This window comes from Dermacentor silvarum, chromosome 3 (assembly GCF_013339745.2).
Source record: "Dermacentor silvarum isolate Dsil-2018 chromosome 3, BIME_Dsil_1.4, whole genome shotgun sequence".
NCBI lineage: Eukaryota > Metazoa > Arthropoda > Arachnida > Ixodida > Ixodidae > Dermacentor > Dermacentor silvarum.
Window position 1 is genome coordinate 89782352 of NC_051156.1, and position 13694 is coordinate 89796045.

Here is a 13694-nt window from a genome sequence, read left to right on the forward strand (position 1 = left end):
AGCTGTTTCAAATTGACTAAGCATTGCTGGATTCAATTATTTAGAGAACGCCGCTGCATACTTACGGCCGGTGTGTCCCCAGCCGGTGACGTATAAGTGTGAGCCATCACCCAGTTCTTCGTAGCTGACTGGAAGGCACACTGGGTGCACCACGCTTGTGAAGTTGATCTTGTTCTTCAGCTTTAGAATGGCGATGTCACCGCGCAAGCTCTGCACAGAACAGCACAGTATCCGTACAGTGTCCTACAAACAAGCTTAACTTGAAATAATGACATTGAAAAAAATTTCGCCGATCCTACGCACTGTAGCAAGTGACATTATGCGAAGCATTTCGTAGGTACTTGGCTATCCACCATTGTTTGGGGTTTCACAAAGCGTTACCACGGAGGCCATCCTGCTTACGCAAATCTAGTAGTTGTGTGTTTGACGTGAGCGTATGTGTGTGTGACCACAGCGGCAAGATGACCACCGCGTTAACGATGATAGCATGGCGCCAATAGCATGATTTCTTTTGTAGCCGGTCGACGCCACTTGTTCGATTCTACATAAGTATTCGACGAGCGTTAGCGAGAGAAACACGGATTCTGACGCGATGTGCGACTGAGCGTTACACAATCGTACATATTTATGATTATTTCATGTTGCCTGTATCAAAACGATGATGGCTTTGTACTCCGAGGGAAGAAATGTTAAAACACGATTTACTTGGGCCGATCACGAAATCGGTACAACGTCGCATAGTTTCTACGTGTTGTTAAGCTGCTACGAGGAAAGTATTGGGTAATGTCGGCTGGTTTCGGAAAAGGTACAGTCTAACACAGCGCCTCAAAGCTCGAGGTGTCACGACAAAAGAAGACACGAAAGTGGCACGGGGCGCAAACGCCAAATGTTTCAGAGTTCGTTGGCTTTAGAACGAGCTAAGTATGCGTGTGCTCGTGGCCTAATAGTAGGGAAGTATGCTCGATGGTCTCAGGTCTATTTCAGAATTATGATGCTTGGACCGAGTCGTCCACTGGGAGATTATTCTACCGAGGACTCTTAGAAAAGAACTACTGCTCGATTCGCATGGCATTAGGTTTCTAAAATTTGGTACCTGAGAAATGCCTTATGCTGAAATTATGCTTCGTGGTTTCCACAGCTCGTGAAAAACGCGTATGCAGGTTAGACGCTCCGTAAGTTGAAATTTCATAAAATGCGTTGTGCAGTACAGGCAGGTGTATCAGGTGCTGCCTGAACCAGCTGGTTGGATTACACTGCTTGATGACTTCGTTGTATTGAATAAATTTAATCCTATCATATCCGCGAAAATATGCTGAATCGTTTTAACAATTGTACTCTGTTTTGTTTTGTCAAAACTGCCAATAAACTAAGAAAAAAAGTGACGGACCTGATGGTTACAGCAGTGGGCAGCCGTGCTCGACAGCCGTGGTTCGATTCCACGTTTGGACACAACTTTTTTTTGCGTGTGTGAGCTATGCAGCAAGAGAGCATTTGCAGCCACGGTCATGAAAATCCAGGGAGAGCTAGCAAAAAAAAAAAGATTCGCTTAATTGAAGTGACAAAAGTGGAATCATCTACGTTGCTCATTGGGCAGTACAGACTACACTTTTGCTCTTAAGGGCGCACTGCAAGAGTGCAACACCAAAGCAGTGTCTAGGCGAGTTGATGCCGAGTAAATATGTTTAGCTTTAACACATAAACTACCGAGCCCATGCTCAGCGTTGATGAAGACAAGTGCTGCGCTTATAAATAATTTTTTTATGAATGACATCAGCTTATATTAACACCTGGACACAGGCACTTAAATGAATGAATAAAGTATAAACAATGCATAGGTATGGTAGGTTACCTTCACAATTGAAGAAAACATCAGTACTTTTGGTACATGCTGATATATTATCATTGATGGGTATTTTGTCTCCAGAATACCCTAAAAAATTTGCTGCGAGTGTAGCGTTCGCCTGTCTTCGTTATTGTTTTGGTGATCCGCCAGTTTTGCAATACAAGCTATAATATCAGCGTAGAACTCATTGTTTCCTAAGCCTGAGATGTTCGTTTTGATATGCAGCTCTGTGTATAAGATCAGAGTTAGCGGATGCCGCATTGGACTGAGGTAACACTCAAACGCATTTGCCGACATACACAGGACAGAAACATTAGTTAGACATGTTATGAAAAGGTTGGCGCACTTCTTGAAATTGCTCATTACGTAGACGTTTCGGACGAAGCTTCGCCTAGTTTACGAGAACTTACAAGATTGCAGACTGTTTCTATACCTGGAAGAAAAAATAACCATACAGGAAAAGAAAAACAGTTTTGAAAAAAGAAAAATAGGCCAACACCCGTTGTAGAATGACCAGAAAAAAATTATGGGGTTTTACGTGCCAGAACTACGATCTGATTATGATGCACGCCGCAGTGGGGGACACCAAAAATTTGGACCACCTGGGATTCTTTAAGGTGCACCTAAATCTAAGTACACGGGTGTTTTCGCGTTTCGCCCCCATCGAAATGCGGCCGCCGTGGAACCTTGAGAAGGCACAGGAGGGGGGGATGCAGCGAAAAAGAAGAAATGAGGAAATAGAATGAAAAAAAAAAGAAAAACATCAGGTGGAGGAAGGGGGGGGGGGCAGCATGAGCACTAATGCGGCGTTCCCAGTGGTCTAGTCCCCACTCATTTACAATTGTTTATAACGAAAAAAAACCCAATGTAAAGCACCATTGGTGAGGAAAAACGAAAAAAAAAATATGTAAAATAATTGGTTCATATATAGCGGTTGGCAAATAAAACGGCAACCTAAATTTGGTGAGCCGCTTTTGATGAATGGAGCTAACAGAGAGTGAAAACAAAATCCGTGTAGAATCTCCTGTGGGAGTTATGACTGGGGCGCAAGCATTTCGTAGTTAACGACGTGCACTTCAGTTCTCGTACGCTGGTGTGTTTTGTATTATTGTGAGAAGGACCGTGAAAGTATCATGAAACAGAGAAGCGCGGTTGCAACAACGAGCTGTTAATTGAGACGTGCACAAGACGACGTAGAAGAGGCGACTAGAAGCAATGTTATAGATAGGTCGCAGTGGATGTGGACGTGGGGTGAAATGATGACTGAGATGTAGGAAATGAAATAAATGTATGCAACATTTATGACGCGCACTGTCTCTTGTTGGCTGCTTCTACTACAGGTGGCAGTGTCAAGGGCGCTGATGACGCTGCGATTATCACAAGCCGTTATCACCTTTAGCGCAATATCCACCCGCGTCCAACCACTATGAACAGTGATCAACCGTGCTCCGGCGGCGGCTACGTCTGGAAGCAAACTGAAAGCTATTCGGGATGCTGACAGAGTGCCGACTGCTGATGTCGGCACTCTTGACGCGCTGTATTTTCGTTGCTCACTTTGCGTTGAAGAGAGACGCGCGGGTCCATATTTTGAAAGCGGTCTGCGAAACGGACAGTGTGTGGAATGTGGGGAGAGCTCCGTGAGCGCTGTGTTCTCGCCGCCTCGTTCGCATTGAAGCCATCGTTTTACGGGAAGGACGGATGTATGCACGGACAGTTTTCTCGTTGAGTAATCACAGAAATGCTTACGCAGTTAAATGCCAGAACAACTACATGAATATAGCATCTGACCCACATCCCAGATGGTACTTCGAAAATTCTGTGACTCAAGGCATCCTCAAACAAACTTCATTGATGTGAACTAATCGTATGTATCGTAACAAATTAGTTGATAGGTATTTATTTAAATATTTGTTGATGTAGTTGGTGAGAGCATTACACAGAATTTTTCTGGGACAGGTAAGACATATTAAATAAGGGTGACCTAGGATTACTGATTGGGCTAGTTGGTTCATATCTTCATGTGAAGATCAGCGAGCGCATATTTGCTTTGGTAGAGTGTTAATTTATCTCTTTACACGTTTCTACGTCTATCCTCGTCTTCAAGTTCGCAAGCTGTGATCTGCGATAACGTAGTAGTTAGGACGGCCACGTGGCTCCCGCGGGGTAGTCTACTCACTGTTTTCCTGTGGTACTTGAAGCTGGAATGGGCGCATATCTCCTCTACCTCCTCCCATATTTCGTTTCCCTGACGGACGTCCCGGTAATGGCCGCCAAGGTGCACCTTGACGTACTGCTGGCCGGGCTGGTGAGTCCTACGTGGGAGTGACGCGAATCAATAATCCTAAAGTGCTTTGATACTCGAAACCATCTAAGAACCTCAATCATGTTTACAGTGCGATAGGGGACCTAAGTCAGCTTATTTGCACTAGTGGTGGGGCAAACCACGGTTACTCCGGCGTAATTAGTTCAGAAAAGGATCAAGTCAAGCCGACATGGTGTAAGCCCTATTAAAATGGTGAGTTTCCGAACGCAACGTGACCTTACTTTGGCCTTGCTGTATTGCTAAAGTTGCGCTATGTTTGTTACGTTGCTCACTGAAAAACACTTTATATCATGTACTCTAAAGGCTTTCGAGACCATTTATTGTCACCATCTGAGATTGGTATTCATGAAATTTTACTTGCGGAAGGTATACAAAGACTGACAAAATTCACGCAGCTGTACTGCAGATTTATTGCAACCACCTCGGACTCCTCACCGTTTGCACAAGTAAATTCGTACTTTCGGGTGGTCGTTACAACAGTTATCTGTGCTATTGAAACTCAGGGCTTCTTTATATAATGTTTGTTTCTGTTTCGCAGCAATGCAAGTGCGTTGGAACCAGACGCGTTGGGGCGGTCATGGGTGCCGGTCGCGATGTTCTCACCAGACGCAATGCGCTGCCGTGATGACGTGACGGTCCGTGATGAGCGCCCCGCCACAAGCATGGCCTGTCCCGTGCTTGTGGAGCGCCGCATGCCAAGGCCACGAACCGGGCACCGCCGGCTGTCCACCAACGATACGATCCTCAAACTCCAGCTGAGGCTCGACCGAGGGCTGGCCGCAAGCACCCCCTGCGACGAAAACCTAGCATGACCACCTTTAAATGGTTGTGTGAGCTCGCCCATATAAGACAAGAGAAGGTGTTTACCTGCAAGCATGACACAGCATGAGGCGAAATAGGACCATGCGGTCAAGTGGCCGCGTATACAAACCACGTGGTCGGTATTGACCGAATGGTTTCAAGTATGCTGTGCAGCGTGTGACAGAGTCCTAATGGCTTAGCATTTGGAAACTTAATATGCCTAAAATAACTTTTGCCTTTGTAAAAGTATATTTATATCTATGTGCATCAAGTATTTCATAAAAACATATTCATATGTATTGGTAGGAATATTAATATTCATGTGGGTGCAAGTAAATTGTACACTCTAGCACGCTATATTTATATATATTATGCTTACCAGTATGTACGGAGCTATATAGTTATCACAGACATTCAATAAGCTAATGTCTTTAGCTTCCATGGTTTATGCACGGACAATGACAAAATATTAAGGGGGGCGGCGCAGACATAAAGCGATGTGTTTGTATAGATACACATGGATCGTCTATATGGGTGGCTTAATTAACGTTTATAGGGAAAAGATGGCACGTTTGTGACCTTCTTCGCAACCGTGAAATCCTTTTCAAGGCCTTGTAGCAAAGGCCATGTGTCCTAGTATTTCTTTTACTGCACATATTTAGTATCTCCTAAATGGAACAAACGCTTCGTAGGCCAGTCACCCAATATGTGGCATTACAGCCTGATGTATACTTGAAGCAGCATATGTCGCTAGTTCTTGCAACAAAAGCCAACTCAACAATCGCACAAAAAAGAAGTCGCTGTTTCTTGTAATAAGCTTCAACAAGCGTTGAAGTTATCCCTTCAAAGAACAATTTTTCTGGAGACCCCATGGAAAGCGAGGCTATCTTTTTAGGTTTTAGGCTTAATATAAATGCTTTAGGACAGCTATCGTCCAAAATTTGAAAATTTTTACAGCAGCTGTATTTGCTACGAATCCATAGGATATCTGGAGAGGAGCATATTTCCTACAGCCAAGTTCGATAACGATTTTCTGAGAATATTTATTTAGATTTGAAGTAAGAAAAGAAGAGGATAGGCTCAGATACTTTTCTAAAGCCAGAACTCTCGCCACGCACCATAAATAACTGTAATTCATTCACTTTGTGTAGCAGAAGGTAAAACATAAGCGACCCGACAAAGGCGTAGCAGAAACATAGCAGATGTGCGGCGTTCATCTATTGCCTTCAATCTGCAGTTTGGCCATTTTCTGTGTCAATTCTTTCCTTCTGCATTGCTTGTTTCATTGTATGGTTGTGACTCTTACCGCGAAATCCACACCCAGAACAACGAGCCCACAGTGTTCGTTTCAACTGTTACTTTACTCAAGAATACTATTGAAGCTTTTGTGGATAAGCGGGGTCAATAAACACCTAATTGCAAAAATATTTTAAACTTTGTTAATTTTGTGATTACGGCAGAGATATATATTACGTAACTAAAACCATCGTATTCAATGACAATTCTATTTTTCGGAATACTCCCAAAGCCGCTTTAATTGTTCCGCAATGTATTTGCCACTTAATATGCTAATTTCTTATTCAAGGGCGTGAATCTCGATACAAAGACGAACCCCCCATATGACATAGCCGATTGTGTATAGACATATTGCAAGCCAGTTTAGATGCCTGGCGGAGCTGCTCACAGCTGTGCTGCTTCTTTCGGCTGCCAAAGCCGTGTCACCCTGAACCATTTCTCAGCCTCGTAAGGTCGTCACAAACCGACAACCTATGCCCTTACAATCAATCGCCTCTCCTAACGAACCTTTCGATATCGCAGCAAGCATGGAAACAAATTGCTCATTCTGGCGGCAGATAACCTGATTAAGTGGGTAGAAGTTCGAGCCGTCGCTGCTTCTGCAGCCGCTCATCTCGTGACCTTCGTTAACAACTGCCTCATATTACGCCATGGCACGCGAAGTTGCTGATTGCCGCCTGTGGCACATCATTTATGCCGCGTGCCTTCAACACTTTGTCTAACCATGGAATACGACACGCTGCAGCGTCCCGTCAACATCCACAAACAAATGGACTGGTCGAACGCACCAACCGCACCATAAAATACATCATTTCTTCCTGCGTCTGTCCACACACGACGACTGGGCTGATTACGTCGCTGCTGCGGTTTCTGCTCTGAACACGTGCCAGCAGGAAGTCACTCGCGCCACCCCGTTTCAGCTGGTCTACGGGAGGGCGCCAAGGTTACCACATGAACACCTTCTTGGCTTCGACACGTCTTCGCAACATCGCCCCGCAAGAGTGGACTCCAACGAGACCCTGCGCCAGGCTTGCCTACGAGCTCGGCTAGTAATAGTGCACCACCAAGCTCAGTTCAACACTTCTTCTAAGCAAAGTCCCGCTTGCTCTTTCCAACCGGGTGATTTCGTCGTGGTTCGACGGGCACTGCATTTACCTCGGCGCTGCTAAAAATTATTACACCGGTTTTCTGGCCCTTTCCGTGTTGGGGAAGCTATGGGTCCTGTGACATTTCGTTTAGCCACGATTCCAGAACTTGATGACAACCGTCGCAAACGCACTTTTGCTGCTTATGCCAGCCATATGAAGCCTTACGTGTCTCGTGAAACCGGTGCTCAACTGTCGTATTACTGTGCGAACTCGAGGGGAGAGTGGGTGGAGAGTGTAACGGTAACGAAGAACGGCGAAAGTGAAAGAAGTGGAAGAGAATGGCAAACAGAAGGCTAGAGCAGCAGTCTGTCAGGAGAATCGTTGGTCCTGGGACAGCAGAGATTAGGGTCTGTCGTGGACTGCTTGGAACCCTTTCAAGGCGCCGGACTCCCGTTACGATATATATATATATATATATATATATATATATATATAGAGAGAGAGAGAGAGAGATATTAGACACTTTTTAATGCGAAGCATTATTTGCCTCATTCTTGGCACTATCATGTAGGTAGGTAGGTAGGTTATTGTCTGCTGACGCGTATTAAAACTTCCTGAGCACTGCCAAATCATCACACAGTGTGATCGACTCTGGCGGATTGGGTCGATTCCCGCACACAACTCCAACACGCACTGCATTTTCATTGAAATTGTGTCGTACAGAGTGGACTCTAATATCTGCATGATGAACTTGCATGTGGGTGTTCCACAAACGATGTAGGCTCAGGAGCACTATTAAGGAAGCATTATTAAGGAGCGTTATTAAGTAAGGAAAACCGTCTGTGCTATGAACCGGCAAAAATTCCTTACACTGCTTCTCCGGTGACAATTCTTTTTTATATAGTTTTCTCAAGCACATCCCAATCAAAAACTGCTGACCAGAAATTTAGAAATACCTGTTAAATGCTTTCCAGTTTATTGCATAGTGACAATCAGTCTTACAGGCAATAAACATGTATTTTTTGCTGCAGTCACGTTTTAACAGGTATGTGCATGAGCGCAGCTTAGAGAAACCCTTGAAAGGAGGGGCAGCGGGAATATTTTTAACACTTCAGTGCGTTTTCCCCTGGGCCTCCGCAATGTGCTAGATGGTGCAGTGGTGCAGGCAGCATAACATCAAGAGTATCTATGTAAAGTCATGTTTTTACACATTGGACACATACTCGGAGGAAAATCTCATTTGTAAAATACGACTCGAAAGCGACGCCTCTCGCATATATCCAGTTGTAGCACCACACATCACTTCGCAAGAAGATAATAATGGACGAGGGAGTAATCTACGCAAGCGCATTTGAATTACTGTAAGTAACAACCCAAATGTTTCTACTCGGGGGAAAAATAAGCTTGAAAGGATAAATAAACGGCACCAGTCCAAAGTTAAATTTTTAACGAGAAGAAACAGGCTTGTGCGGCTAGTTTTCTTCCTTGTTTAAGCGCCAATAAAAAGAGTAAACACTCAATTCTTTGAATACTAGTGCGCGATGCGTGCTGTACATTAAATACATACCAGATCTTGGACAAATAAAAACCGTTGCATACCGTAAAGCTCGCAAACATTGACAATTATCTCCCTTGCCATGCGTCTGCCTTTTCTTTTACGCGTGATATTTGATTTGTTCATAAATCATTAGTGTCGTCATGCTTGTCTAAATAAACGTGGAGGTACTACTTTGCCAGAGCTGACCAACGCATACGAGAAAAGGGCTCAGGCTTCGTCACACAGTTGCCACGCCAAAAACCAGAGCTCTTCTCCCATTTCATGCGGGAACCTGTGTGTTCAGAGAACGTCTCGGCAGTATCAGTAACTACGCGAATTCTATCCATATTCGCCGCGCAAAAAAAAAAAACAGCTATATGTCCAACATAAGCTACGATCATGAGATGTGCACACTGTAATTTAAAACGTGATATGAGACAGAGCACTGCACGGGCTCGGGATTACCCGAAAGCCCGGGCCTGGCCCGGGCCGGGCCGGGCAGAACAGTTTTTTCACGGGATCGGGCCGGGCTCGGGCACGGCGTGTGCTTTTTGACCCGGTCCCGCGGGCCGGGCTCGGGTTTTTTGACGCGGGCCCGGGCCGGGCTCGGGCTTTCTGGTGGTGTGCATGTAACGTGCAGCGAGTTATTCTCGGGCGTCTCAACTCTGAACAACATTATTTTTCGGTCTCGCGCCGGGTTCGGGCCGGTTTCGAGTCGGGCTCGGGCCGGGCTCGGGCCTAAGGTAAAGAGGTGGCGGGCCGGGCCGGGCGGGTAACGTAGATTATTTCCTGGCCCGGGCCGGGCCCGGGTCTCGCCATAAAAGTTTTGATCGGGCTCGGGCAGGCAACCCAACGTAAAAACGGGCCCGGGCCGGGCCCGGGCTGAAAAAAGCGGCCCGTACAGTGCTCTAGTATGAGATCGCAGGGAGAGGCCTTCGTCCTGAGGCTGACATAAATATAGGCTGATGATGATGATGATGATGATGATGATGCTGATGCTGTTTTCGTTATTGGCAATGACTAAATAGAGTGGCTCAAGGTAGGCAGTAAATAACAGTGGTGAAATCAGACATCCCTATCTAACCGACGCGTGCGCTCACACACTTTCTGTGAGCTGTCCATTGACAATTATTCTAGTTATGCAGTCAGTGTATGCCATTTTTACTCCCTGCGAAATTGTGCTCCCCATGTTCAAATAGTCTAGTAAGTCAAAGAGGAAGCCGTGCGTTACAACAATGAAAGCACTTTCCAGATCTATTCGCATCATAGCCACACGGGTTCCCAAGGCATCACATCATTCCAAGACGCTACGCGCAGCATGAAGGTTTGTTGTGATACTCCGGCTTTTATTGCCGCAGGTATAATGGGGACTTATGATTAGTACTACTTCGCATCTTTCTTGACCACACTTTCATAAATATCTTGTAATCGCTATTTGCAAGGCTTATTGGGCGATAAGACCCCACAAACCTCCGCTTCTCAGGGTCGTCTGATTTAGAGATACGAACAGTCTGAGACGTGATAAAACAAGACAGGCGCGTGTTTTTGTTCATAGGATTCAATAAATACTCTGAGTAGAACCTGGGCGATTTCATGCTTAAAGGATTTATAAAATTCTGCGAATCTTCCGTCGGGGCCACGCGCTTTTTATGGCAACAAATCATCACTGCAGTTTCTACTTCTAGCAAGAAATAGGCAGGTCGAGACGTGTCTTGACTTCGTCATCCAGCCGTGGCATTATGCCCAAGAACACTGCTTTTGTAAACGTCTTCATGTACTACCCAGCAAGTTTTTGTGGTGATCAGTGATAACCTACCGTATAACATCCTCATCACACGTAACTTCACCTTCATCTTTTAACTACCGAATTTTGTTCCGGCAGGCATACTTTTTTCATGTGATAACGGCCGCTTTGTTGGCACTTTCCCTACCAGAAGTTTCCGTATTCACGCCCCTACTATATGCGCCCGATAATTGACGGCATCGAGGTTTTAAAACCTACATTTTATTTCTTTGAGATTCTTTCAGAAAACACCGGAATTGATGTTTTACACCAAAACCATATACTCTAGCTGCTCGCCAATAGTTTTTTTTCCACCTGATTTCGTTCGTGCCGAATCCGCTTTCTATCGCTTTGATCGCAACTCGCTGCCTAAGCAGTTTTCACGGGGACAGCAAATTACTTGGTGTATCCTCACAAACAAATGACATCACAAACAAATGAGTAATCTTCTAAAATCATTCTTTTAAACTTCAGACGCTTACAATTAAAACGGTTGCTCCACTGCTTTAAACGAAAGTATCTGTCACCAGACAGTGTTCACTGAACTGTACCATGCAGTGTCAAATCATATATATTAAAAAGCGCTAAAAGTTCTGTCGACACGTATATGCTGCTTAATCTGGCGTGACTATGGAGCTGAAAATTGGTGTATTGCGGGTGTGACTCAACCCTAAAAAGGGTGCCAACATCCGCAAGACTATTCCCATATACCAGCGTACTCAGCGCTTTAGTACTTCTGTTGCCTATCAGGAGGCAATTAGCTCGATCCCAAGAACAACATACGCGTTTAAAATCACGTACCGTTATTAGAATTTTATCATAGTTTAGACAAGAATTAGGTTGCTCGAAAAATTAATTTCGGTGAGCCTCAATAATTAGTGCGTATATACAGATTGCCCGACAACGTAAATACTGAACTGAAAAATCTACAATAAGCAAACGTCCCCTTAGCATGCAACATACTTCGACGGATGAAGAGAACACAACCACACGACGCTCCAACAAAATGGCACACACAAGCATCATAAAGTGAACGGAAAGCAGATATCATACGTTCTGTCACTGGGGTTCACTTCCACAATCTCAGTCTCCTTGCACATAGTGCTCAGTGGCGTCTTGACAAGACGCCAGCACCATTGATGGTAGTGAGCGCGATATGTCAACCCTCTACCTTGCTGCCCGAGCCTCTTATGCCATTACTTGATTCTATAGGCGAGGAACGCGGGGGCGCCGCTGGCGAGGAACCGTCAAATTTCTGCAACAAACCGCACGCTTGTAAACCTTAAAACTCCTGACGAGCACAGATTTGAGTTTGATGGATTCTGACTACTATGGCTGACGGAGCTCTCAAAGGCTAGCGCTCCTGCTCGGGTTGACAAATATACACCCGAGCTATGCCTCTCTGAACGCTGTGCGAGGAGCTAAATTTAGCTCCAACTGCGCCTTACATGGTGCCACAATGGCGCAGCCTGTGCACGCGACACTTCCATGATCGAGTAATGGCTTCTTTCCTTTACACAGTAATACCAAAGTAAGGCACATTGGTTGTACAGTTGCAAAAATATAAGCGATATTAGTATTGCAAGCTTTCGTTACGTACGGCTTGAGCGAGCGACGCCCTATTCTGGGCGAACTTACATACATTTCGCGTCTGAAACTGAATCCGTCGAATGTAGGCCCTCTGTGGCGGTAATTGAATTCGTAAAGTTTGCAACGTTCAATGACCTCTCACTGCTTCACAACTACACTAACTCTAGAACAGCTGGTCTCACTACCTTTGCCTCTGATAGGGCTGCAATAGAATTGCGATAATGCACAAGCGTACCATTTATTTGACGGGAAACGCACAGGATGACGTTCGCGAAAGGATGTTATGACGGGATGCATATAATGCGCTGTACAAGTACGAAGGCCACGTAATATTTGAGCGGCACCAAAGTATACGGCTAAGAAAAGAACAAAATCCTATGCTCTAAGAAAAGAATCCTATGCTCTAATCCTTCAGAAACGAAGAAATCCTGGTATTTAGCGCGCTATAAGTTGTTCTAAATTCTGTCAAAGAATATGCTGGGACAAATCTGATGACATTTGTGGAGTCCTTATTAATTCGCTAAATATCTCATAGATATTGTGGAAATTTTATGCAAACAATTTTAAGCCAAAAAAAGTTTCTTTGGTAACTGGACGCCAAAACGGATGTCACAATCTAGTATAGTGCATGCGATTTAGCGTTTCCAGCCCGGACAAAGCCAGCATATTACATGGCATGGTACGCATGTTTCCTACAAGTTATACACAATTTTCAAAAAACGGCTGTGGCCTAAATCCCGCTCTACTTGAAAGCCATTTTTGGTCTGGCCAAATATAAAACTTGAATTATTCCGCAAGCTTTACGTCATGGTATTCAAACGATTTATGTGTTGTGGCGTCACGGAGCAGAAAATTTAGCCTTTTGGTGTTAAAAAAAATTTACTGTCGTCATCAGTTACTATATCTGTAAGGCCCAAATCCAAATTGCGCGTCCTTAAAAAAATAAATTATGGGGTTCTACGTCCCAAAACCACGATCTGAATATGAGGCACGCCGTAGGGGGGACTCCGGAACTTTGGACCACCTGGAGTTCTTTAGCGTGCACCTAAACCTAAGTACACGGGTGTTTTCGCATTTCGCCCCCATCGAAATGTGGCCGCCGTGGCCGGGAGTCGATCCCGCGACCTCGTGCTCAGCAGCCCAACACCATAGACACTGAGCAACCACAGCGTGTGCGCGTCCTTTATGAACAGTTAAAATCAGAATTTGCACCTTAATGGCAGCAACTTTTGCAAATATAGGCTTAACGGTAACTAACATCAAGATATTGCCACTCCAGAAGCGCTCCAGTCCGAAAACCAGAACTTTCTTCTACTTCACCGTTTGTGCTCGTTGAGACAGTTTACGACACAACTAATGCTTGGGAGCAGCAACGTACCTAATAATGTGCTGCGTATGGCTCCAGGGCTGTATATTTATTATCAAAACAATAA

The 13694-nt window shown here is 44.9% G+C and overlaps 1 protein-coding gene across 2 annotated transcripts in view; it reads right to left on the reverse strand.

Moving 5' to 3' along the window:
- Nucleotides 1-13694, reverse strand: part of LOC119445573 (chymotrypsinogen A) — a 37427-nt gene that overhangs the window by 9978 nt on the left and 13755 nt on the right. For both annotated transcript variants that reach the window (XM_037709844.2, XM_037709843.2), the window contains exons 2-4: nt 4770-4956; nt 4020-4155; nt 66-210 (exon numbers count right to left, since the gene is read on the reverse strand). In XM_037709844.2, coding sequence (XP_037565772.1) covers nt 66-210; nt 4020-4155; nt 4770-4956 — 468 coding nt within the window. The remainder of the gene's footprint in view (nt 1-65; nt 211-4019; nt 4156-4769; nt 4957-13694) is intronic.